This window comes from Panthera uncia, assembly GCF_023721935.1.
Source record: "Panthera uncia isolate 11264 chromosome B3 unlocalized genomic scaffold, Puncia_PCG_1.0 HiC_scaffold_1, whole genome shotgun sequence".
In the NCBI taxonomy this organism is placed as follows: domain Eukaryota; kingdom Metazoa; phylum Chordata; class Mammalia; order Carnivora; family Felidae; genus Panthera; species Panthera uncia.
In genome coordinates, this window is record NW_026057582.1 from 110,843,692 (window position 1) to 110,870,648 (window position 26,957).

A 26,957-nucleotide genomic window follows, 5' to 3' on the forward strand; every position below is an offset into this window, starting at 1 on the left:
TACTTCAGCTGTTGTTTATTGACACAGGTAGGCTCTATAGCAATAGGCTGGGAGGTGGCTGCAGTAGTGGGGAAAATGGCGGGTGGGGGGTGTTTGCCTGCAACAGCTGAGTGGAGTGTAGGAACACAAGTGCACAATGCACGACAAGGGGAGCCTGAGGGGGATGGGGGAGCAAGGAAGGGCCCGGGCCAGTCTCCTTAAACTGGAACCACTGCCCTATGCCACAACTCTTGCTGGCGGTCTCTCGATGCCAGGCCAGGGGTGGGAGTTGTCTGGGTATCCATTTTCTATAGGAACTGAATGGAATACACAAAAAGGAGATGCAGGAGCGGTTGCCCTCTGTTAAGCTCTGGGGCTTCCAGTCCTGCAAACTCCCTTCATCCCTGGCTTGGGTGGGGTCACATGATGTGCAACCCAGCTCTGGGTTACCTCACCCGAACAGGGTCTTAAAATAAGAGTCATGTTTCAGAGGCGTTAATCTTCTTCCCTAGCATCCCAGCCCACCAGTGCCACATTACAACCCCCAAGTGAGCACTACAAGCATTGCTGGCCTAATGGATGGGTTGGGGGAAGGGGATGGGACGGGGCTGGAGAAGGGGCTCTTGGGGCCTGTCATGGCACAGGCACTACACGCATGGTATTGGTGAAGCCGGAGCCAGGGCGCCACCCGGTCAGCACAATGACCACATCTCCCTTCTTGAAGAAGCCTCGGGCCTTGCCTAAAGGAAGAGAAGAAAGGTTGGTCAGTAAAAGCCAAGCCAGGCAGATGTGCACCTGGCTGACTACCCCGCAGCCAGAGGGGGAGCAAGCAGGGCTGGCTCATCATTACTTCCTTACACCACAAGGTGGCGCAAGCATCACAGCCCAGGCAAAGGGGATGCATGAGGGAGGCCCAGATATTTCCTTATCAATCAGAGTTGGCAGGGACCTTTGGACATCACTCATTTTATACTCCAGAGGGTGGAGAGCCTTCCCCAAAGTCAGAGCTAGTTGCTTCCGCTCATCCACTGACATCTTACTTTTATCAGGGACAAAGGTCATGAGTACATAATCTGTGTGTATGACACCCAGCAGTGTATGAGCTCTAATTTTTTTTTAGCCCTCAGTAATAAGCAGATGCCAAAGAGCAGACAACCCTGACTATCCAGGATCCTTTGCTTTGGGCCCCACGCTGGAAGACAGTGAGAGGCAGTGGGCAACTGAGCCCCAAAACTCAAAAGGCTCCTCTTCCCTCCTGGGCTCAGCCCAGAACTTGAGGGAATGGGATGGAGGGTTCAGAGAACATTCCCAAGAAGACAGCTAGGGTTCTTGCACACCCTAAGGTCAGCATGTTCCCCTTTCTATAGGATCCCAGGGAGACCAGCGCTCAAGCATCCTCCCCACCCCTCCAAGCTCTAGCCCTTGCTCCCAGCCACGCACCAACATTCATGGCCAAGTTCACCCGAAGGTCCACATCCTCAGCCCAGGCCTCCTGCACTGGGTCCTTACACACCACAGGGAAGATGCCGCGGTACAGGTGGGCCTGGCGGGCAGTCTGGTGATTCCGAGTCACAGCAATGATGGGGGCGCGGGGGCGGTATCTGGCCACCTGGTGAGCAGACCTGAGACAGGATGATGGACGGGCAAGAGAGACCATTAAACAGTGTTCCGGGAGCCTCCCAGGAAGCCCTGGAGAGCCTTCAGCAACAGCTCACCCTCTAATCCAACTCACTATTGCCAGCCTGTGACCTTACCATTTTAGCATCTGCTCCCAAAGCCGGGGCAGACCCTCATCCTGTATCTTCCACAGCACATACTACGCTTCTACTACGACATCTCTAGCTTTGCTACCCACTTGCCTTCCTCGGGCCCCAGGGTCCTACCAGCCCAGCATGGTCAGTCTCACCCTATCACCCGACATGCCCCATAGCTGGCAGAACCCCCTCCTCTGAACTTTTCCATTCTGGCACAGATACAGCCCTGCCCAACCTCACCAGCACCCATTCCTCTCGCTGCCAACAACAGCTATAAGCCAAGCAGCATGTGAATAGCACCTGACTCTTGACATCTGCAAAGAACAGGAGCAGAGCCCACCATCCCCCCTGGGACTCTGCAACATAAGCCTTCCCTACTGCTGTGCCCTTTCCCCAGCCCACATGGCCCCCAAGTCCCTGAAACAGTCCCAGCAACTGGGCTCTAGAGCCAACCTGGAGTATGTCAGCAAGGCTTAGAAATCTGGGTGTTACCCAGGAGGCAAGACCAGGAGATGGGAAGGTTAGTGCCAGTGGGTCTGCCTGTGAAGGCTATGGAGGGCTGGGGGGCCCCCTGAGCCCCGGGGCCAGGTGCTTCCTGGAACACGGACACTGCACACTTGGGCTGCAGATGTCTCTCAGGAGTTGAGGTGGGCCTGCTTGCAGGAGGCACTGGGCCTCAGAGGGCAAACTGTAAGGACACTCAACAGGTGTCCAGGAAACTTAAGCCATGTCACAGCAGAGAATGCCCTGCTAAAGACCTGGCCCCCATACAAGGCTTTCAGAGGAGCAAGTGCTGAAGTCGGGACTAGTAAGGGTGAAATCCCAGAAGACTGGAGCTAAAAATAGCCAAATAGCAAAGGATGGACCTTTTCACAAAGGTCAACCCTAATGGTTGGAGCTGTTTATCCCAAGCCCTCTGCCAAGGGAGTCTGCCCAGATCTCATGTCCTGCTTCTACAGAAAGCCCCACCTGCCACTCCTCAGTGCACGGGGACCGCCTGATCTGCTCCCCTCTACCCCCCCCCCTCCAAAAAACCCTCGTGGCCCTAAGGTCAGGGATGGGGAGCACACTCCCAGACTGGGGCAGTGACACAGGCTAATTCAATCTCCCGGACTAGGAAAAGATCCCAAGGCCAAGGCCAAACACAGGCCTCTGCATGGCTGCACGGCACCAGAGAGCCAGCAAGACATCACGGTGACCTTTCCTGGTGCTGAACCCACTTGCCTTTGGGGCTCAAAGACCGACAGGGACAGGTGCACCAACCAAACAGCATATCAGCGAACAGCACTAATTTTCCAAACTGACCTTTTAAAGAGTACACAGTAATTGGAATGAACAAAATGGCCATCTACTTTTTTAAAAGATTAGCTTTTAGATATGAAAGAACCACTTGTAGTCGGTCTATCTGTAGTTCTATGATTAAGTCTCTGGTTTCTCTGGAGGAGGTAAACTTGCTTTGGATCCAAATGATCCAACGTCACTTAGGAGGGCTGCCTGGAATCCTCTGGGCCCTGGTGGCAGGCAGAGGGGTCTTACCTTGGCTCAGTGCCATCTGAGCCCTGTTCAGTGCGCTGCTCTCAGGACACCCAAGAGAGGTGTCCCCGAGCAGGGCATCCCCAGGGCACCGCCACCACCTCCTACCTGCCAGACTTGGTGAGGACGATTATGGCCCCACTGCAGCACTTGAACGAGGCCTCCACGGCGCCCACGGCGGCGGCTTCGGTGGGGTCGCTGGTAATGGGCGCCAGGCGGCGGAGTTCCTCAAATAATTGCAAGTGGTAGATGGCAGCCTCTGCCTCACGGGCAATCTAGGGGAGCAACATCCGTCCAGAGGGACGAGAGGGGGACAGAGCTTTGTCAGAGCTGTGTCACAACGGGAGAGGGTGAGGAAGAGTCGCACAGACAGCTGGTGAGGAACGTGTCCCTGGATGCGAGGCCAAGAGGAGCCCAACTACTAGAGAAGCTGAGCCGAGCGACATCAAGACTCACAGGAACTAGTCCTTCGCCAGGTGCCTGTGACATCCACTGTGCCTACTGAGCCAAAGGACCCTTTGATCCTGTCCTGCCCTGACCTCCCTGGCTGGCTTCCTGCAGACGAGAAGAGGGCTGGGCCCTAGCGGTCTTCCAGATCGGCTGGAGCGAGAGGCTGGTTATCCTACAGAGTTACCTGCCCTTGGGGCCCTACCTGCCAGACTCCGTCAGAACTATCAAAGCTGCTGCTAAACACTTATAAGAAGCCTCCACGCTGCCCATGGCCATGGCTTCCATGAGGTCTGTGGAGTGGCTTGAGCCTCGCACAAGTTCTTCAAACAGCTTGCGGTGGAACATGGCTGCCTCAGCCTCACGAGCTATCTGTAAGGTTTAGGGGGGGAGGAGAGGCAAGGAAGAGGGAAGGAGGAGGGAAAAAAACGAGAGACAACACATGGAAAGACAGAATGGGGAATTAATCAGAGGAAGGTAACCTTAGGTTAATTGGCTAAATCTGTCCTTCAGGCAGACGCAAAGAGGCAGCATGATGAAAGCCCAACTGCTCAGGGATGGGTGGAGAATTTCTAGCACCAATTGCTGCTGCTTCCCCTCCAAGAGAGGAAAAATCAGTTCTTCCATTCTGGAAGGATTTGTTCAGTGGGGGTGGGGGTAGAGAGAGACAACATGGCGGCAGGCTCTAGCACCTCGGCACAGAAACATGCCCAGGCTGGGCCCACGCCACTCCCTGGCAGGACTTGACCATGCTGCCTCATGACACAGCTTATGGGAAGAAACAGGCCCTCCCTCCTCACATGGCTGTCTGGTTACCACAAGGCTCCTCCATGGGCTTCCATGCACACACGGAGCATTTGCTTGGCTTCAGGCACAGGGCTGCTGCTACGAGCCTTTCCAAATGCCCTGCACGCTGAACACCGTGGGAAAGCTGGGGTCAGACAGAGCCAAAGCCACACAGCTTAACCGTGTTCCAAGCACGAAGGTGGAGAAATGGCAGATTTGTGAGGGTCACACTGAACAGCCATGTGAAGAGACAGATGGCCTGTGGAAGCACCCAGGTAAGTTTAAGATGACATTTGATGATTAACATGTAAGGATTACCACAGTCATGAGAAAGCCATTCAGTTATTCACAGACCACCTGCTCAGATAACATCAAAAATTAGAAAATTTAAGCTTCAGAAGATTATAATGCAACCAGCAGCATCTTAGAGAATGATGCGGGAGGGGAGAATCAGTAATAACATCTCATTAATTGGACAGTATGTATAAGCAGGCATGTGGCAGGATTTACTAGGTTACAGGTTTTATTTCTCTGAGAATTGGGTGCATGCAGCCCAAAGACGAGGAGACATGAACAGGAAACAGAACCATACCTGGTACTGCCTAGCCCTTAGTCATGGGTCATTCATTGCCTCAGACACAAGAGAAAGCAGTGAGCAGCTGCAAGAAGCTATTAGCCAGTGTTAACTGAGGACATGGAAAGGAGAAGCCTGCACCACTTAGCCCAGACCCCATAACTCATCTTCTGAGCAGTGCCATCCAAGCCCTGCGGTTCCCTCTACGGTGTCTGTCTGTTCACAGGGAAGACTGGGGGTATGGAAAAGCAGAACTGGAATTCAGAGGCCAGAGCCTGATTCTTAGCCTCTGCCCCCAATACAGGCCCCTAATGGAGACATGGCTTTATCTCCTGCTAGATAAAGCACTGCAATGCAGGAGAATACTGGCTCTGGAGACAGCAGGTCTGGATACAAACTGAGGCTTTATCATCATGTAATCCTCATCTATCAGCTGGGCTGACATCTATCACACAGAGGATACGAAGACTCCATCAATCCGTACTACCTAATAACTAGACACACAGGAAAGGAGGAAAGGAAGGTTTTTTGGAGGGGGTGTTGCTTAAATTTGGTGCAGGGGAGGGTGTGTCACACAAAGGGCATGAGGATCCTTTGCTGACAGGAAGGTCAAAAAAAAAAACCCACTTCAGAATTAGAGGCAAGTTCGCTGAGCTCCACACACATCATGAGCACTGACATGGGGCTGTTGTTGACAAAGTGAACCTACAACACTCGGTTCTCCCTGGCCTGAGGAGCCCTGGTAACTGAAGCCTGGGCGGACTCTTGAGCAAGTCTAGAGCTGGACCAGACAAGGCAGAGGAACGGAGAAGCAGCCCAGCAGCGGGTCATGGCCGAGCCAAAGAGCCTTGAAGAGCTAGCTCAAAGAAGAGCCGCGTCCAGGACTCCTCCGGATGCTCGATGCAGGCCCAATAGGCCCAGCCCTCCTCCTGCCTCTATTTGTGGACCTGCTGCCAGTCACTAAAACCCACATTTTAGCCTGAGGCATGTGCAGCAGCTCAGCAAAGCAGGCCCGGCTGCAGGCGCCATGCAAGGAGAGCTCGGTCACCACCCCCAAGCACACCCGGGGCCCCGGGGGTGGGGAGGGGGTGGCACCTGATGTGGAACAGGTGGGGAATCAAATGGACCCCAAACAGATCGGCTGAGAACAGGAGCCTATGGCTTTTTCCAGAATGGGACAGAGATACTCAGGGGTCCTTCGGGCTGTCCAGAGGAAAACTACAAGTAATCTTAGTACTTGAACCAAGGGACGGACTCACAGCCTTGAAGCCAGAAGTGAAGTGCGCTTTAATGGAGGACGCCTCCAGAGCAGAGGAAAGAGGAGGGGGTGTGGGCAGGGAAGGCAGAGGAGGAAAAAACCCAACGTACCCCTCTCCCCAGCACACACCTCCTCACTCTTATTGTGACTTATAGAGGATCATCAAAGACCGAGGGCCCAGACGCCTCAAAGGTGTCACTCTGTACCAGAGCTTGCCTCCACCCTGGGCCCGGCCTGAGCCCGCGGAGATGGGGAGACTCGAAAACTCACCAGGTGCTGCATGCGAACAGCCTCCAGGGGGTAGTCCCCTTTGGCGGTCTCTCCAGAAAGCATGATACAGTCGGCTCCATCCAAGACCGCATTGGCCACATCACTGCCCTCAGCCCTGGTGGGACGGGGCTTCTTGATCATGCTCTCCAGCATCTGGGAGGGGGACAGGGCATGAGTGAGATGCAGCCTCGGCAGTCTTCAGAGATGAAGGTCTACCAGCTAACCCCCTGGATACGTGTCTGCACATGAGGGGAAGGAAGGGTGTGTGTGTGTTTGAGAGACATGGGGCAGGCCCTGGGGAGAGCCCAGGTGGCCTCCCTGTAAGCGTATGAGAGCAGGGAGAGGCACATGCCTGCGTCGCACAGATGACAGGCTTCCCAGCTCGGTTGCACCTCCCAATCATCATCTTCTGAGCAAGGAAGACCTTCTCTGCAGGAATCTCAATGCCTAGATCACCACGAGCCACCATGATCCCATCGCTGGCTTCCAGGATTTCATCAAACCTGACAGAGAGAGAGGTTACATGGAACAAGGCCACAACTGCATTAATTACTGCACACAGGAAGTTCTCCTGGGTTCTATGACCTCATCACGCATATAAAGAGGCGACGGGGTGTTCCAGCTACCTTAGCCGCCCCCCAAACTAGGCTAACACTTGCCCTGGCTTCTTCAGCACTAGCATGAGAACTTCACTGAAGGGGCAGGGAGGAGAGCAAGGTTTCCTCCAAAGCCCTGTAGGCTCATTTCCTCTCCATCTGCACCTCAAGACCCCCTCTTAAGGCATCTCTCTACCGTCTCCACTCTAGCTAGCACTTCCAAGGCAGAAAGAGAACCCGAGGCCAACTGACTGCTCACGACATAAAGGTCCTTGGCCAAAAGGGCTGCTCCTTGAGGTGGCCCCCTCCCAACGTGCTGAAGGCAAGAATAGCTGTGGCTCTGCCTGGTCTGTGGCCAGGGTCAGCGAGCACCCGTGGCTCATCAGGATGGCAGGATCCCAGTACCAAGGATGTCTATGCAAAGTTAAGGATGGCAAGGTCAAACAGTGGGCGGGGCCGCTCCACCCACCCTCCCCAAGTACATGCCTAATCCACACAAGTAGGTCTAGGGTTTTAGCTGTGCCGGCTTATGTTCCTAGCAGGGAGCTGGAGAGGAACAGAGGTCACGGAGCTGGTCATACCCACTCGGCTCAACCTGGGGAATACTGGGGAGGTGGTGAAACGGAGCTGGGACCATCTAATACACCTGGAGAGGCACATGCTTTCCTCCAGGAAGCTGGTAACATTCCAGAGCCCAAACATCAGGCCAGCTGCTTTCTAAGCAAAGATAAGGACACCACGAGCTTCCACATGCCTCCCAAGTGAGGGGCTAAAAAGGGCCCCTTCCTAAGGGCCTGCTATCTTCCTTCTGTTGTGAAAAAATGGTGGTGTAGGTGGGGGGGGTGGAGGGGCAATGTCCCCTTATTCCGGCAAACATAGGTAGTGCTCCTTATTAGGAGGACAGCATAATGGCCCTTGACCTGTGAGCAGTGACCCTATCCACTCCCAACGCTGGTCCCTGGGTCTGTGGAACAATATCAATCACCACTGGGAAGCACCAGCATGCCCATCACCCGGGAAGATATATATGTATTTTTTTTTAAATACCAATGCCTTGGGGCACATTCGGACTCAGTCCGAAGAGCCGTGCGACTCTTGGTCTCAGGGTTGTGGGTTTGAGCCCCAAGCCGGGTGTAGAGACTATATACTTACATGCATGAATAAAAATAACCAACGCCTTTCATTCTCCCCACTTAAGAGGGACTCCATGGGTCTGGCCTAAGCTAGGGAGTCTGCATTCTGATAGGCTGGTCACCAGGTTTGGGAACTGGATATTCACAGGATATAGCCTTTTTGGAAAGTGCGGGGGGGGGGGGGGGGGGGGGGGGGGGTTGGGGCTGAAGGAGGCAGGAGACAGAAGGGGGGGGCACTTACCTCCGAACTCCCTCATGATTCTCGATTTTGCTGATTATCTTGATGTTCTTCCCTTTTTCTCCCAGGACCTTTCTAACTTCATGGACATCAGATGCCTTGCGGATGAAAGATGCAAACACCATATCTACATCCTGCTCTACCCCAAATTTCAGATCCTGGATGTCCTTTTCTGACACAGCAGGCAAGTCCACAGCAGCCCCAGGAAGGTTCACACCCTTCTTGCTCCCCAGGGAGCCACCATTCTCCACCTCTGTCACCAGGAAGTCAGCACCTGTGTAAAACAGAGTGGGGGGGGGGGGGGGCAGAGCAATGAGGGCACAACATCCTCAACAGGAAGCAGGCTCTCCCCAGTATAGGGAACTGAAAGCAGTACATTGTGGGCACTGGAGCCATATGTCCACCTCACTAATTGTATAATCTTGGGCAAGTCAATTAACCTCTCTGTGCCTCAGTTTCCTCACCTGTTATATAGCGATAATAGTATCTGATACTCATAAGACTGTTTTAAAATTTACACAAATTATCGTGTAAAATGCTTAGGACCAGTGCTGGACACTTAAATATCAGCTATCATTCCCAAGTATACTAGAGTCCTGCACATATCATACTGATGGAAGATAGAAAGCAGAAAGGCTTTCTAACAGTGAGGATGGATTAAAAAAAAAATCTCGTATGTCCTAAAAGCACGATTAAGTTGAAGTCTGTTTTAAAAAACAACATAAGGAATTATAGAGGAACCTGGGTGGCTCAGCCGATTAAGCGTCCAACTTTGGTTCAGGTGGTGATGATCTCATGGTTTGTGAGTTCAAGCCCTGCATCGGGCTCTGACAGCGTGGAGCCTGCTTGGGATTCTGTCTGTCTGTCTGTCTGTCTGCCCCTCCCCCACTTGCTCTCTCTCACAAAATAAGTAACTTACGAAAAAAAAAAGAGGAATTCCTGAGAATAGACTTAATCTTGCTGTCAGCCAAACAAACTTCCCGTGTTCCTTGTGTTAAAGGAAATTTAAAGAATGGGAGATGGTTTTAGACAATGAGATGCTGACTCCAGTACCTTTCTCCTTCACCAACAGAGAGATAAGCCCATCGTCCACGTAGACCTTGCTGCCCACTTCCACCACCTTGCAAATGTTCTTGTAGTCCAGCCACAGGATGTTCTCATCACATTTTTCCATGTAGGCATTGTCCAAGGTGATCTTGAGAGTGGCTCCTTTCTTCAGCTCCACCTCTGCGGTGCCACTCTACAGACAAAACAGTTTACTGCCATGAGTCCAGCCCTCATGGCAGGAAAAGTAAAGTTCTTCCCTCCTGGGAAAAACGCTCAAATCTCAGCCAGAAGTACAATAAAGCGTCTGGCTTTGGGAATAAATGATCTTCTTCTCAAACTTATCTCAAAGAAGTCATCCAGGAAAAACCTACAACGTTTTAGTCACACTATTTAATGACAGGGGAAAAGGGATGAAGAGAGGCTTAGAACTAGGTTTTTAGAGCAAAAAAGCTTCCTCTCTGGTATCATTTCTTAGCAAAGTACATCAAATCAACATCATTTACAGTGATGAATAGAACTCTCCTTTCTAGATCTAAACTAAGGAACATGGCCTCCGAGCAGGGCACAGACACGGCCCTCCAGAGCCCACCGCCCCCTGTACCTTCCCTGTCCCCACTCCCGGTGATACTTACGCCCTTGATGAGCCCAGTTCGGATCTCAGGTCCTTTGGTGTCCAGGGCCACAGCAACTGGCCGGTAACGAATGGGGTCAGAAGCAAAGCTTTCCGTGGCCGCACGCACATTCTTGATGGTCTCAGCATGGTACTGGGGGTAAGGAAGGAGAATGATGGGTGTCCTCCCACATGAGGAGCTAGCCCCAGAACTGAAGTTGATCCCTCAAGGAAAAGCCTTGGATGTTCCAGACCCCTGCCTTCTTTGGCTAGCCTCAGTGTCATCCATTCACTGAGCACCCTCAACCTTATCTCAATCCCCTTGGTTTCTGCCCACTTCTTCCACAGCACTAACTCGCTCATGGGCAAATCTTAGTTTAGAACACTGCCACCAAAACCCACTACAGGTATGGTGTAAACACATCTCAACATAAAAAGAAGCGTGTCTTATTTTCTCTAGGACCTAGGAATTACTCTCCCTCAGCAAATAAAACAGGCAACGGGAATAAAAGACCTTGCATTTATGTGTGCACAGTGCTGGTCCGGCAATCAGTGTCAGATTCTGATAGATTTGGCAGTTCTGAGCTTTTTCCTCTACTGATTCCAAGTACAATTCAAACTCCAGAGTTATTTACTTAAGCTTACAATGGCCAAGCTACACAACTCATTGCTAAGGTCCGGCAGACCTGGTTTTTACAATCACTTTCCGGAGCAGTCTAGGGAAAGGTGGGAATATGCCTCTCTCTGAACTAAATGCCCTGGCTTCCATCTTTTTCTTAAGCCCTTTCTTTTTTCCAATTGTTGCTACCATCTGACTAAAAGCAGACTCAAAGCCAAGATGTCAAAAGTGCTTAGTATAATCAACAGGACACTGCTGATAACAGAAGCACCCAATTCAGCACTTTGCAGTCCTTGTCCTTCAGCCGCCCGGTCCAGGAGAGTAGCACCCACAAGGAGGCTGCAGGGGAGCCGGAACAAGGACAGTGCTGCCAGAAGCTTGTGTCTGAAAATCTTCAGCTTCTAATTATACTATCTAATGAGGACCAACGGCTGTTTTCTGGGGGCAGAGGCCCTTATTCTAAGTTATAAAAATTTCTTTCTATTGCTGACTCACAATAAAAACAGTAGAGAATAGAATATAGAGATAACTTTTCAAAGAAATGGGTGTTTCATATGGTCAAATCCCTTTTCCTCGGAGCTGATGTGAGGCATAAAAGAATCCATGAAGTATTCAGAACACAGATGAACAACAGTAATCACTTAATAATTGTTACCTAGCATTACCATCATCTTCTATTGACCATTCTATTTCATCCAATATGCACTTTGTGTTTGGTCATGAGGCAGGGCATTCTTTTAGTAGACAACTGGATTTGGCTGTGAAGTTTTATTTGTGCTTTCTGCCTCTAAGGGAACAAGCCTCGTGTGCTAACCTGTCTGGTTCGGGTACTGTCCTTGGCTCATCTTACTGTCAGGGTGTGCTGATTTCAAAGAACATACTGGGAAGACTTCTGTACTTCTCTAGGCTCTGGGACAGTGTGAGAGAGGATCTAACTGCTCCTTCAAGGCAGTCAGAAGGAAGTCATCAAAGTCATTTAGGCCTGGTGTTCTGAACCAGAGCTAGAGCTAATGGCCACATTTTCAATTTCTTCAGGCTGTTCATCTATTTATATTTTCTACATCTTGGATATTACCTTTTCTTGGAAAAGAGTCAAGTTCATCTCAATGTACAGAAATTAAAGTAGAAGTCTTTTTATGACTTTCAAACTCTCTTCAATACATAGGAAATATTCCCTTCTCCTACTCTTTTTTATTTGTGCATCCTGATTCCTGACCAGGTTTTCCAGAAGTTTCTGTGCTACAGGGGTGTTTTGGTTTGTCAAATTTAGTTTTTATTTCATGAAGTTATGCTTTTAAATCAGTGCTTTCCCTTCACCCTTTTTAGATTATTTGGTTACTAGTATTTTAACTATTTCATTTACTTTCATTAGGACTTTTGTTTTCTGGTAAGTACATTTAAGTCTGTGTTAAGACTTAAAGTTTCCACAAAAAAATATGCCAGAGGATATGGCCTATATAATTTCCATTTTATGGAACTTGAGGGGTGGGTTTTGGTGGCCTAATAAATTTTAAAATCCTAAGCATTTTAAATAAATATGTGTTTTGGTCTTGAGTGGACAGAAAGTCATCTATTTATATACATACCAATAAGATTATTAGGTCTTATATTATTAGGTCTTATATATCTACAGTTATCTTTTGGTACACTGCTGGAAGGTGTACTGAAGTCTTCTGCTAGGGCTGTGGTTTTGCTGGATGTTAACAAGTGGTAAAGAAGTCCATCAGTTAATACTGTCCTTGTGGAAGATTCTAAATTTAGGTTGTTTAAAAGTCAGTATCACTGGGACCACATGTTCAGTAAGAACACATCTTGCCCAGGTGAACTGCTACAAGTGGGGTTAGGGAGACTGGCAAAAAGGTAAGATGCAGATAGCAGATGGCCCTCTGTTAGAGGGAGAGAAAACAATTTCAGTGTTCTGTTTTAAAAGAGTACTTAAAAACTGTCAAGAGCTGGGAAAGCATGCTATAGCATCTAGTCAAACTTGCATGTGAAGTAAGAGCTCTGACATGCAGTCAAAACTAAAACTGTTTACGTTACATTATGTAATATTAAATTATATAAATATATATAATATTAGAACAATTTCAGATGAGCCAAAACCCTGATCCCAGAGACAACCTTATCCTGGTCAAAAACCGCAGAATAAACCCACTAGAGAGACTTGGGGGGTGTTTTGTTGTTGCTGGGTTTTTTTTAAGTCCCAATTCTAACTTAGGAATAAGAGTCAAAGCAGAGGTTATCTCCAAATGCGTCTTGTAGTTTAAAAAGACCAAAATCCCTGAGCCAGCCCCTGTCCAGCAGGTGCAGTAGACAGCACGCAGCCTTGCCATTTCAGAGCTGCAGTGGTGTTATTTTACTGGATGGAAGAGGCCACAAGCCTAGTTAAAGGTCAACTTCTTAAAATCTATTTCTGCTTCTTCTGCTACACAGAGGAGACCCTGGCACGGTCCAGGAGCAGGGATCAATAGTGAACCAATCCCCACTGGTATCTTTAGCTCTGTCTTTGGGCTAAGCTAACACTTGCAGGAATTCCTAGGGACTTCCGCCAAGGACCCCAACATCGGAAAATTACAGAACGTCACCACAGACCTGTCTTAACCTGCCTAAAGTGCCGGCTGAGCACAGCTCCTCTGAACTTGGTCAGGCCTCCATGACATTTGGAAGCCGGCCGCCTGCCAGGCCATAGGCTGTTTATGGAACACGGGCTACAGAACTCACGATGGAGAGTCTCACGTTTCCAGAAAGGAGAAGTTTGCCTCTTGGACTGTACTTCCTGAGGCTTTATTTTTAGTCTAAACTTAACACCAGCTTCCAAATGCCAGAGGGCAACCCCTTACCACTTGCCCTTACAGGGTAGCATTTTCCTTTTCCTAACAGAAGAGTGAGGGGAGTTTGGCCCATCCATTACTTTCGTACCAATGCCAGTACGAAATCTCATGGCTTATGGGTAAGGCTGATGGTTTTTAAAAGGAACTGTATGTCAGGGAACCTCAACTCCTCCCTCAAAATGAGTTTGGGAACAGAAGCAGGCAGGAACGGAGCACTTCCCAGTAGCTAGGTAAAGCCTCTGTCCACAGGTCAAGTCAGCTCATAAACAGCCTCAGCACAAATACATTCCTACCACGCTGCTGGAGAAGTGTGCAGGCTTTATTTTAATGTACCAGAGCCCCTGGGAAGACACAGGCCAGGAACACAATGTTGATGAAAGGGGGTATTATATGCCAAGAAGTGTTAGTGCATGAGACTCAGTCCTTAACTTGCAATAAGGACTTCTCCTGTACCTGCTCAGTTATCTTGGTCTAACCCAGGCCAGAATTCAATCTGCAGGGTGACCTTTTGGCTCATCACCTCAATATGAACTGTTACAGAAACCCAAGGGTAAGGAGGTGTCAAGCACTGTGGCCATGATACCTAATGGCTTACAAGGTTTTCCAGCAGAACCCTTCCACACTTTTTTTTTTAAGTTTATTTTTCCCAGCAATCTTTATACCCAACTTGGGGCCCAAACCCACAACCCCAAGATCAAGAGTCGCATGTTCCTCTGACTGAGCCAGTCAGGCACCCCAAACCTTCCATACTCTTGTGAACACGGGTGTGAGGGATAACCACGGCCAATAACAAAACGAATCTTCTTTGTGGAAGGAGACTTGGCCAGTTGAGATAGCAGGAGATGGGGAAAGGAAGAGTAGGGATAGGCTAGTGAAGATGATCTCCCCATTGGCTGTAAACCCCAAATTCTTTCTTGCCTGATCCACTGTGGTTAAATGAATACCGCACTCCCACCCAATTTCCTACATGCTCTCCCAGTGGCCAAACTGTCCAGCTGAGGCTCACCTCATGAGTTCCATGAGAGAAGTTCAGACGAGCCACATTCATTCCAGATTTAATCATCTCTTTCAATATCTCCACAGATCGGGAAGCCGGACCTAGTGAAAAAAATTTTAAAGCCTAAGTGTTATTCAAAGTAGGAATAACACTTGAGTTTGAAGAACGCTGGATATTCTTTTTCCCTAAATTTCCTTCCTGCAAAAAGCTCAAAATTCTTTCAAAAGCATATACATAGCTGTTATTGTGTTTGCCCACTTTCTTGATTTAAGGGGTCACTTTTCCTATTTCCTTCAAATTCTACAGGCTCCTATCTAACTAGGAAAGCCTAAGTAAGACTTGGCCAGCCCTCTCTGCTCTCCCTGAAGGCTAGCCAGATGTCCAACCACAGAACTGTGGTTGCACAGAGCCATGTCAAAAAGGTCTTCCCAAGAGGGGCACCTGGGTGGCTCAATCGGTTAAGCATCCGACTTCGGCTCAGATCATGATTTCATGGTTCATGAGTTTGAGCCCCACATCGGGCTCTCTGCTGTCAGTGCAGAGCCCGCTTTGGATCCTTGGTCTTCTTCTTTCTCTCTCTGCCCCTCCACTGCTCTCTCCCTCTCTCTCAAAACTAAAACATTTTTTAAAATCTTAAAAAAAAAAAAGATCTTCCTAAGATTTCTGAGATGCTCCTAAAAGAGGTGCTAAGGAAGACATCGTCTAAATTTCGCCTTTAGTAGCAAAAACAGAGCATACTAATTCCTTACTGCAACTTCCTATGACCTGAGTTCCCACAAGAATCTGTGTAGCCTCTCGCTCAGCAACCAGGTTTGCTACATTTATTTTGTCTTTTCAGGACAGAAAAGATCACTGTCATAGGAGGCCCTCATTTTGAGGGGCACACCCACTCACCGATGGTACAGATGATGCCCGTGTTACGGGCCGTGATGGGTGGCGAGTCAATGTCCAGGCGGCACATGTGCTCCAAGAACGTGTCAGCCATGGCTGCGTGCAGCTGCTGGGTCTGAATGAAGGCAGTCCCGACATCACTATGGGGCTTTGACATGGCTGCTGAGGTCGTGGGTCCAGGAGAACTGAAGAGAGAGTATCAGTCTGAGAAGCCCAGGTAGTTAATATACCACTTGGCACAAGAGGCTGTTTCCTGCTTACACATTAACTCAATAAGCACACTTTGCACACAAGCCACAGGGAGCCCTGCCATGCTCTGGCCATGTGGGTGCTCCTCAAGTCAGCCATAGGGTTCACACGGCCGTGAGCAAGTGGGAAGGACCTCAAAGAACAGTTTAAAACCTCGTACCCAATGTGTGTACTTCCCAAGTACCTGCTGTAAGCAGACCCCCCTTACAACAGCTCATATCTACCTTGACAGCTTTCTTGTCCATCCTACAAACAACATGTCACAGACATGGAAAGAGCTTCCCCAAAAGAAAATTGTAACTGATCTTCCAGTGAGGTAAAGAATGGAATCCTAGTTTAGTACCTTGGCGAATCTAGATCTTTGTATGAAAAGCTATCTCAAAGCTATAAATGTCTGCTACAGGGCAGGGCATCCACATTGGCTTTTAACAGTCCCCACCCAAACGCAGAGTTTCCTGGTTGTAAAGACAGTCACCAACCAGGCAGTCCGTTGAGCTCTGGGATACTAGATTTTCACTAACACGGGGCACACATCAAGTTCATTCCTCGACTCACTCTAGCAGGAGAGTTCATAGACAGATAGTAGAAACCAGTCCCTAGACAGGAAGCAAAGTTGATCCAAAACGCTGAATGCAGAATCTTTTGTCCCAGGAGTCTACCTAAAAACTACATCTACTTTTGGTCAGCAGCACTTTAGGACACACAAAGTAATTTGCATAAATTCAAGGATAACCCCAAAGGGCACTGGTCTCATTCTAAAATTAGTACAGCAACTTTAACAGGACAGTCACAACATGAGGAAATTAAGATTGCTTGCCAAATCCTTTTCCCAACTGATTTTCTGATGCACCATCCCAGTTCAACTTTCTGACAAGTACACCACCCTCAGTAACAAAGACCATCTGTGTTTCAGGTAATTAACCAGGCCAGGTCACAATCCTGACAACCGTCCCGACCTTTGCTTTCTTCATTACTGACTTACAACTAAACTCACTCAGCCGGTTAGTTAGCTGATTACAAAGACTTGAGAAGTTTCCAGGCAGTGTCTTAAGAACCATCAGGTAAGGATTCGAGCCAGAGCTGGACACTCCTCATCAGAAGGCTGTCCCTCTCAAGTTCTCAGACCAAGGGCTACTCCTTCTAAAACCCTTGAGCCTAGAGGCTTCAGGCCAGGCTCTGGAACAAGCCCCTCTTCAGCCCTGTCCCTCCTCTTCCTATAAATCTAAGGCACCCTGATATATCATATCACTCTTACAATCTTTCTCCTCCTCCATCCTTGACTTGGTGGCCTCTCTGGGTAGTTCGAGTAGACCATGCATCTAAACCTACCTCTGCTACCTTCGAGAATTGTGATAAAAGCCCAAGAAGCTTTGTGACCAGGTATGAGCAAACCTGTCAGCTACTGAAAATGGATGATTGCCACATTTTAAAAAAAAGGGGGAGGGAGGGGCGCCTGGGTGGCTCAGCGGGTTAAGCATCTGACTTTGGCTTAGGTCATGATCTCACAGTTTGTGAGTTCCAGCCCCGCGTCGGGCTCTGTGCTGACAGCTCGGAGCCTGGAGGCTGCTTCGGATTCTGTGTCTCCCTCTCTCTCTGCCCCTCCCCCATTCACACTCTGTGTGTGTCTCTCTCTCAAAAATAAATCAACCTTTGAAGAAAGAAAGAAAGAAAGAAAGAAAGAAAGAAAGAAAGAAAGAAAGAAAAAACAAATGGCTACCACCAGTCCTCAACTACAGAAGCCAAAACTTTAAAACTGGGGAAGTAAGATATTGGCTAACTATTCCACATGACAAATGCACTGTTCCCTTCAGTGTGCATTTCCTAACTCTCTAATACAACATACCAGGCAGCAAAATGAAAACATCAACCTTCTCCTCCATGACCTATTTGGTTTTATATCTGTTAACATCTAATACTAGGAGGTATTCCGGTGTCTGTTGAATGACCTTTCAGTGTATCTTAACACCTCTTTGCCGAAGTCAAAGTTCTACCCCCCTTCCCCTCCTTCCCTGAATCTGAAGCACTGAGGAATTACTGAAGGTACTGCCTGGGCAGGCAGGGTTCCTTTACCTGCACTCATGGGGAGTCAGGGTTGCTGCCTGCAGAGCACACAGCGGGTGGGGCTTAGCTAAGTCTGGCTGTGAAGGGAACACTACTGAAGAGATGGCACCAGGGGGCACACGAACCCAGTTGGAACACAAAGGCCTTGCTGTGGCCTCCAAGTGGAGTCACCATCCAGTTTGAGGACTGTATCATGAACCAAATAAGACCTGAATGAATGGGTTGGAGTAACTAACCCCAATCTTCTTAAAAACCATCAGCTGTCAAAAACAAAAACCAACCCTCCCCCCCCCACCACCACCACCAAAAAAATCAAAAAATCATCAGCATCAGCTGCCTCTTCTCTAGACCCGAGACATCAGGGTTTCCTTGCAAGGACCTGGCTGGGGCCACTGGTTATTGGGTCATACCTTGTGTTCTCTGGGCTTGGGCTTCCGATGACATAATGCTCTTTTTTTGGCTCAGGGTGGCTCCTTGGCCCCACTTGCAAAGATCGCTCGGAGCTGAGTAAAGTTTGCTCTGCAGAGCTGTACAAGGATCAAGGCAGAAGCTGAGTGTAACTAAAGTTCTTTGGGGCAATGGAAATAATTACCTTAGTAACCAGGTAGCCAGGTGGTAGCTGCTCCCAGAGGTTCAGCTATGTTACAGAGAAAATACCAAGAAACTGGTAACAGAAACTTTGCAGGTAAAAGTAAGTTCTTACTGGCTCCTCTACGATGCTTTATCTCCTAGTGGAGACCAGATTACCTTCCCTCTAAATTTTCTTTAAGCCTGGGGGTTTACTAACATTTCACTATTCTATATAAGAACCTGGTTCGTTTTGGCTCAGGACTTGATCTCATGGTTCGTGAGACTGAGCCCCACACTGCGCTCTGCACTGCCAGCACGAGTGCTGCTTGGGATTTTTCTCTTCCTCTCCCTCTGCCCCTCCCCCACTCGCACTGGGGTGCGCTCTCTCTCTCTCAAAATAAACAAACTTTAAAATAAACATACATTTGGGGCGCCCGGGTAGCTCAGTCGGTTAAGCGTCCGACTTTGGCTCAGGTCATGATCTCGCAGTTCATGAGTTCAAGCCCCGTGTCGGGCTCTGTGCTGATGGCTCAGAGCCTGGAGCCTGTTTCGGATTCTGTGTCTCCCTCTCTCTCTGACCCTCCCCCGTTCATGCTCTGTCTCTCTCTGTCTCAAAAATAAATAAACGTTAAAAAAAAATTAAAAAATAAAATAAAATAAACATACATTTAACTGGAAAAATATCTACCAAAATATTAACAGCACATCAGCTGGTGATAGGATTACAGCAAAATTTTGTCTTCCTTTTACTAATTTACCCGTAATGAAATATTTCCATATTAAGAAAAATGGCAACTGTACCTCTCCTGAAAATGATAACATTTATAAGTTTCCTGGTAAAAGTGTTGGAATTAAAAGGGTTAGAAGCTTCTGGTTTTATTAATCAACCACTGCTCTATGCATTTCAGGAATACTCTGCTTAAACGGGGCAGAGGTGAGATAACACAGCTTAGGCCCTAAGTTAATAAAGTCCGCAGGACAATTCTATGCAAAAAAACCTATTAGTCACGCACCCAATTCCAGCAAACTTTTTTTCCTGTTTAGTCTGTCCTCAATCTTTACGGCAAAGTCTTTGTGACAGGGATGTTCTGGTACAGAAGGGCTGTCTCCAAGGCCAGGAGCAGATACAATTATATTGGGCTCAAACAATAATCCTATGTCACCATGTCAAGTTAAATCTGAGCTTTTGCAAGCTCTGATCTTTTGCTCACCCAGGCTATTAAACACACAAAAAATAACAAATGAAAATCTGTTTGGCATTTGAGCGCATTTACGTGCCAGCAATAAAAAAAAAAAAAAAGCCTGCTTGTCCAGACTCCTGTGCGGTATCTCAACATGTCCTTAAAGACCCCTACCAAACCAGAGAACTCAGGTCTCATCCCCAGGTCACCGGCAGGTCTCCTGCCTCAGGCTCTGCCCCAGAGCCTCCTTTGCCGGAGGGTCAGGGCTCTGCTGCCAAGGTCCTCCACGAGCCTCTCTTGAGCGCAAGCTGCCCACCCTGCCAACCACCTAACCGGAGTTCTTCCTAAACACCCTTCGACTGTCCCCTAGCCCCAGGATGGCAGCCCCAGCCCGGTTTCTCGGGGCGGGCCTCTGGGAAGAGCTCCCCACCCCTCAGGCTGGACAGTGCCCGCCAGGACATGCAGCCAGGCCAGTGCCCGTCTGACTCACTACTGCATCCTCCTCCTTGGGAGGCAGACACATGCGCAGCCAACCTCCAGCCAGCAGTGGAAGCCCGGCGTACCCACTGATGGTGGCAAATGCTGTGCTCGGGTGCGGGAACCTTACTCGTGAGCACGAGCCCCTGCAGTAGGATCTTCCTCACAGCCATTTCTCCTCTGTGAGAAAGGAGACAGCGTCAGAGCCTCAGTGCAGGCTGAGGGGCTGGAGTAGCTACGCTCACAGCTCAGCTCCATGCACCCCTCCTCCCACCTCTCCTTCTCGTCTCCAGCAGCTCCTGGTTCTCTAGCTTCATTCGTGCCAGAAACGATTCTTTGGCCGCTATCCAGAAACCAGAGCAGGAAGGAGCATCCAAAAAATACGACATGCCTCTTCTTAGAGCCAGTACTGTTGGCGAGTTGTGCCGGGAAGGCTTCACGCTTCGCCAATTCTTTCACAAAGGTCCAAATCATTCTGCCCTAGTAAACCAGCCTGGCCCATGGGCCTGTATGTGCATAACCCAATTTTTAACCAGCCGGGGCACTCTGCACCAAGTGTGTCCTGATGCCAAACCTCACCACACAGAGTAACCCAATTATGATGGCACCTGGTGCCCCCGATTGTGTTCCCTGCTCTGACATCAATTTGCTATCTGCACCTCCAGGTCAGCATGACAAAGGCCTTTCAATTCCCCAATCTTCAGACAAGGTGTCCAGGCCAGCCTGCTCTCTAGGAGCTCTCTTCCTAGATGCCAGAGCAATAGAAATCCCAAGACTGGCCCTAATCTGACTATGACAACACCGACATCAAAATAGGTGCCGGGCCACCTACAGAACCTAGTAAGGTCTAGACTGAATGGCTGTTTGTCCTTATATTCACTTACAGTAATGATATCATGTATTTACATATGGAGTAGGATATGGAGGAAAAGACATTTCTAGCTAAGAGATGTGAATCTCAAGTCCAATCTACCCTCAGCAAGCCCAGTAATAGAAAGCCAAGTCTAGTTTACCTGGTTACTTACATAAAACAAAAATGAGCCCCCTTGCAGGTTCAAGTAAAATTCCCTTGCTTTTATTTATTCAGGGCTACAACTAAGGGACTTATACTTTACAAGCAGGGGCCTAAGGTTCTATTTCAAACTTGAGTGTAAAGAGGGCACTAAGGCAGACACAAAATGGGCCCACCCCCCCCCAAAGGACCACTCAACTCCAGGGCAGCTAAGTCCCAAGTCAGAGAAACATCCCACGTCCTCGTTTGACCACAGATGCTCAGAGCAGAGAACTGGTTTCAGCCTGAAGGAGGAAGTCCGGAGGAAGCTTTTGTTGTCCTGTGTTATGATGTCTCCTTACTAGGCTTAAAATAATGAGGCAGTGTTTTAGGGCATGATATTCATACTCTGGAAGCAGCAAGGGACCTGGAACCCTGTAGTTTAGGGCCCAAGTCAGGGACAACCAGGACGGGTGACAGCCTCCAGAGTGAGGCATTAGCTCAGCATTTAAAGGAAGAGCTGCCCTGCATCACAGTTGGAGGGAGGAGAAGGGGGAAAGGGGAGATGGGAGGAGGAATGGCAGGACCAGCTCTCTAAGAGCACTGACCTAGTTTGTATGACTGGTCTTCCTACAGTGACCTTCACAGATTTGCTTCTATTTTATTTTGAACTAAGGAAAAAAAATAATTAACAGCTGTATTTCTACCACCCAGAACTGACTACTAACAGCCAGAATTTTAGGCTTAAAAAAAAAAATGCATTTTGTAGAGTTCATTTTCCCTCCACCCCCACACCCCTCCAACCCTTCCACAGCCTGTCACGAACTCTGACACCCAACTACTGTCAGGAATTTTCTATCCTTCTAATTCATTTAAGTGTCACTATATCTATACCAACCCCCATGATATTGTTTTCTACAATGTTCTAAGTAGTATACTGTTACAAACAAACAACTTGCATTTTTCAGCACATTTAAGACCTATCTGGTGGGTACATAAGATCTGGTGAATTCATATGAACTGCTGTCCTAGTCCACTACATGACTAGATCATCTACTTACGTATTATGTATTCTCTTACTGGTTGGCCATCCTCCTCCTCCCACTGAATCAATTTTTCCACCATTAATCAGTATAAAGACAACTCTATCCTAGTACATGGTTCCTTGTGCAAATGTGAACTCCTCTCTCTGTATTTCCACAAATGGAATTTATGAGTCACGGGGTATGTTTATTTTCTCTTTTACTAAATATCGTTGAACTGCTCTCCATTTACAACCAACCAGTAATGTGAGCTCCTGCCCTCTTATACCTCTGCCCAACATTCAATATTGTGAGAGCTTTAAAATGTCCATCCATGTGATAGGTTTATTAACCTGCTTTCTAATGTAGTAACAAAAGAGGGATACCAGATACCCAAAGTCTCTACTTCCCTACCTCTAACTAGATCAAAGCTCCCAGGGCTCTTCCAAAAGTGTCCATGATTTTGTCTCCTATACCATGACTGACTCACTTACTGGGCAATTCTCTTGCACTCATCACTGGAAACCAGGAAGACACCAACTGTCTAAAATTAAATAAATACTAGCTGTAGGTTGATTTCAAAGGCTTGGAAGGAACGGGGGCCTTTTCACAGAACTTTTTGGACTGCATCAGCTAAGCTGGGTGCTATCATAGCTGGTCTTGGCATCTCCACCCCAGAGCCCCTGCCTAACATCCAAAACAAGGCTTGCTGGCATCAGGAGAGAGAGGCTTAGTTAGAGCTCCCCAAAAGCTTCTCCTATGGACAGAAGTGGGGGAGGTAAGTCTCAGAGGCCACCGGAGGTACTGCAGCCTGGCTTGCCCTCCTACGTGCAGACCAGCACAAACCACTGCAGGGGCGGGGCCACGCTGCTTGGTGGCCCTGCCAACCTTCTGAACTGAGCAGTCAGACCGGGAGGCAAAAAGGCCCAACAGAGGTTGCATGGCACCATCCACTACGCACCCCGGCTCACTGTCCCCAAAACAGCTTCTCTAACAAAGCCCCAAATAATCAGACTATTCATTTATCTAGCCTAAGACTGGCTTTTGGTGAAAAATCCAAGTTCCCAGAAAGTATGCTAGTATTAAGAAGAATCTTCCCTTAGCTCTGTTCCTATCTGTACCAGAATTGAGGTTAAAATGATGACTCAGGGTCCTGTAAGACCAAAATATATATGTATGTGTGTATATACATATATACACACACACATATATATACATATATACGTATATACATAGACACACACACACACACACACACACACATATATATTTATATATATTTTTTAAGTAATCTCTATGCCCAACATGGGGCTCAAACTCACGACCCCCCAAGATCAAGAGTTGCATGTTCTACTAAGCCAGCCAGGCACCCCTCCTGTAAGACCTTTTACCAAATCACTTAAACATCTCACAAGACCCTCGACAAGGTTGCAAGAAAACTCTGCTCACACTGGCAACTCATTCTTGTGATGTAACAACCAACTGAGATTTGACTGTGGACATTTGGAATGATTCAGAAATTAAATGTCAAATGAGTCATTTTCCCCTACCTAGAGCAGTCTTAGCTCTTGGCTAAAATAACACATCCTGACATGTCTTCACACAAGCTGAAGCAAAATAAATTAGAACCAGTTTAGGGTGAGTTGATAATGCACGGGTTGCGTTTTTTATACTTTCTAGCTCATAGTCATTTCCTCATTTCTTCCATTGCCTCAACATTAAGAAACGGCTTTAAGAAATAAAATGACTTTTCCTGTGACACCCCCACCCCCACCCCCATTAATGTCACAACATTCAAGGCACAGAAGCAACTCCCTACAAGGTGCTAGCTGTTTGGAGTCCCAGCTACCAAATTTGCCAAGTCACTGGCAAATTATTGGGTCTCAGAGACCCAATAATGCTTTTTGCTACACTATGAATTCAACACTAAAATTCTAATGCAGTACTTAGAAGTGTAACTTCACTCAGAAGTGAGTTCAAGGACATTCTTTCAGTCATCATTATTCATGACCATTACAGCCCTCCTCCCACAAAGGGAGCCATGGCCCCAGAGTAGTCTCAGGAATGCAGGGACACAGGCCACGTTACTTGGGCCCGGGGTTCTGCCATGCTGCACCCTAAGGTCTTAGGGCAGTACAGAGAGCCGGGGGACCTGGACAACTATTTTTCATTTAGTCGAAACCATTTTTAACTTGGGGGAAACACATGCTTCACTGTTTGACTCACTGAATAGGGAGAAGGGACTTTTTAAACCTGTGAAGACCACAGTGCAGTTTCCCACTCACCCAATGAAGAGAATTCTCTCAAAAGCAGATAAGTTGAAAGGTTGAGTCATCTTCCCCACAGAGGACCCCCCTCCACCACAGACCTGGTGCTGGGTTACATACCTTCCCCTCAGAACAGCCCCACTGCATTTCCCAACAGCATCCTCAGGCCAACAGGAGAGTGAATTATTTGCTAATAATGCTGCAGAGCAGAAGTCCTGACCTAGGCTAGCCTCTGTACCCCAGGAGTGACCACACCCTCAGTACTGCCAACAGGAGGCTGCAGTCCCTGCCTGGGATCCTAACCTCCACTCACCAGCTGGTAAAGCAAACCCTAGAACTCCACCTGGCGTAGGTGGGGATAACAGTGAAGATTTCAGTTTATAAGTTTGTTTCTACTCTCCTAGCCAAACATCAATTGCTGAAATTCTGCCTCCTTGCCTTCCTTCCTCTGCAGGTCCCTATTCTCAGGAGATCAAAGAGCCACTGCAGCAAGTAGAGAGCTGCAAGGTAACATTATTAGTTACTTTGTAAACACTGTACCAAGATGCCTTAAGGGATTGGTTTCCAGGAGATGTCTGCATTTTAATCATGGCTCCAAAGATTAACTAGGAATACGTGTTTGGGTATGGCATGGAGAAGATGATCCCTCATGCTCAATTACGGTTTAAGTAATTGTGCTCAGCGAACGAAGAATACATTGGAAGGCATTTCTCCTGGACATCTCACTAGAGATCAGACACTGAGCGGACTATTCACCATATATTCATGTAACTGGGTATATAGTGACCAATCCTTTCAACCATTAGGAGGAAAATGTTACTCCCAGTTTATACATGGGAAACTGAGGTCCTGGGGCTGAATTCTCTCTCATTCCAGATGTTAATGAGTCGAACCCGATTCTAAAAGCCCATTAACTTCCCAATGCCTCTGTCCATCATGCCTGGACTTTACCCATCAGGCTCACGTGGACAGGAGAGGATCAATGTCCTAGGTTTGAAGAATACAGATAAAAACCAAGGGATGCCTTTCCATGACTGGACTTTTAAATAACCTTACTACTGGAAGGTACTTTTCTGCTTCAAACCCAGTTTGTGATGCCACCTCGTGTGGCCTTTCTCCATCCCTCACCCAACAGGAAGCGATCCCTTCCTCGCAGCAGTTACCACTGTTGGTTCCCTAATCACATTATGAGCTTTGTGGGCTATGACCTTTCTGGTCATAGAAAAACAGCTTAGCACACAGAGATTTTATTAAGTGAACGCGGTACGTGGCGTCAAGCTCTTGACATATTTCTATTCTGACCATAACCTGCTCCCACCCAGCCCGAGATCTCTGTGTTCTGAAACCGGGGAGTATGTGTTCAGCGAGGTGAGGCAGAAGCGAGGCTGCACCGGTCCAGCGGAGGGGCGGGGCGGGTCCCGGTCCGCTACATGCAGCCCCGCCGCGGCAGGAGGGAGCGCCGCGGCAGGAGGGAACGCCGGGACCCCCCTCGGAGCCAGCGCGGCGAATCTGGGCGGCCCCAAACAAGAATGCGCCACAGGGGCAACCACCCTTTCCTCCCCCATGCAGCGGGAAGGCCGAGGGTTACATAACCTTCCAAATGGGCCGCGGGCCGCCGCTGCATCCCCCGGCGGCACGGGAGCCGGCCCAGCCCATCCGCAGACCACTGCGATTAGGGCCGTGAGCTGGGGATACGGGCCCGGGGCTCCAGGAACCAGGCGAGAAAGCAGGGTGGCAAGGGGGGGGGGTGCAGGCGGACGTGACCAGAACAGAGGGGAGGGGCGAGGACCCGGGCTGAGCGAATCAGAGAGCGGAGGAGAGGGATGCGGAGGAGCGGACGTGACCAGAATGGAGGGGGAGGGGCGGGACCAGGGCATGAATGGGGGAAGGGGCAGGCACGAGGGGGGACAAGGACGCGGGAAAAGCACGCGAAGCTGAATGGAGACGGCACGGGGGGGGGGGGGGGCGGGGGAAGGGGTTTCGGGGGGAGATTAAAAGGAAAGCACCCGAAGGAGGGGGGCAGGGCCGGGCTGAGGGCCCAGGGAGGGGGAATGGTACAGTATTAAGGGGCCAGGGAAGGAGGCGAGCAGATGAGCAGGGGGTGAGGGAGGAAAGGAAGGAATCCGAGGAGGGAATACTGGAAGGAAGGCGAGGATGGAAGCAGATCGAGAAGAGGGAGGCGAGGATGGGACCAGAATGGGGGTGAGCACTGGGGCAGGGGAGGGCCGGCTGTGGAACAAACAAGAGCTGGGGGGTCTGGGGGTTTTAACGAGCAGACCCTAGGCGCGAGCTGGCTCTCTCTCCCGACTTCAACCGGGTGCAAGATGCCCAGGACCCTGCGCCGGCCCCAGTGTAAGTGCCCTGAGTGCGCAGACGGCCGGGAGTCCGCACTAGCCGGGTGCACGGAACCCTGGTGGGAACCGATGGCCCAGCCTCTGCCCCGCTCACCTCCGGCGCGGTCCCGCTCGAGCTGCAGTGCGGCTGCAGAAAGGTCTGGACGCTCGCGACGCGACGCTGCTGTGCGGGAGTCGGCCGCTTGAGCCCCAAGGTTATCCAGGCTGCAGCCGCCGCAATCC

General features: G+C 49.2%; 1 protein-coding gene across 3 annotated transcripts; it reads right to left on the minus strand.

The window, feature by feature from the left end:
* PKM (pyruvate kinase M1/2) lies at positions 1-26,943 on the minus strand. Of its 3 annotated transcripts, none has more exons than XM_049611868.1 (12): positions 24,400-24,748; positions 18,284-18,400; positions 15,567-15,748; positions 14,682-14,773; positions 10,248-10,379; positions 9,622-9,808; positions 8,572-8,842; positions 6,954-7,104; positions 6,602-6,754; positions 3,375-3,541; positions 1,420-1,601; positions 1-719 (listed from the first exon to the last, which is right to left on the minus strand). In XM_049611868.1, the coding sequence occupies exons 1-12, from the start codon at positions 24,447-24,449 to the stop codon at positions 613-615; spliced, it is 1,791 nt and encodes a 596-aa protein (XP_049467825.1). In that variant the 5' UTR covers positions 24,450-24,748; the 3' UTR covers positions 1-612. The 3 variants fall into 3 exon arrangements, with proteins under 3 accessions (XP_049467825.1, XP_049467826.1, XP_049467827.1); XM_049611869.1 differs by lacking the exon at positions 3,375-3,541 and adding an exon at positions 3,919-4,085; XM_049611870.1 differs by lacking the exons at positions 18,284-18,400; positions 24,400-24,748 and adding an exon at positions 26,830-26,943.
* Between the last annotated feature and the right edge of the window lie 14 nt (positions 26,944-26,957).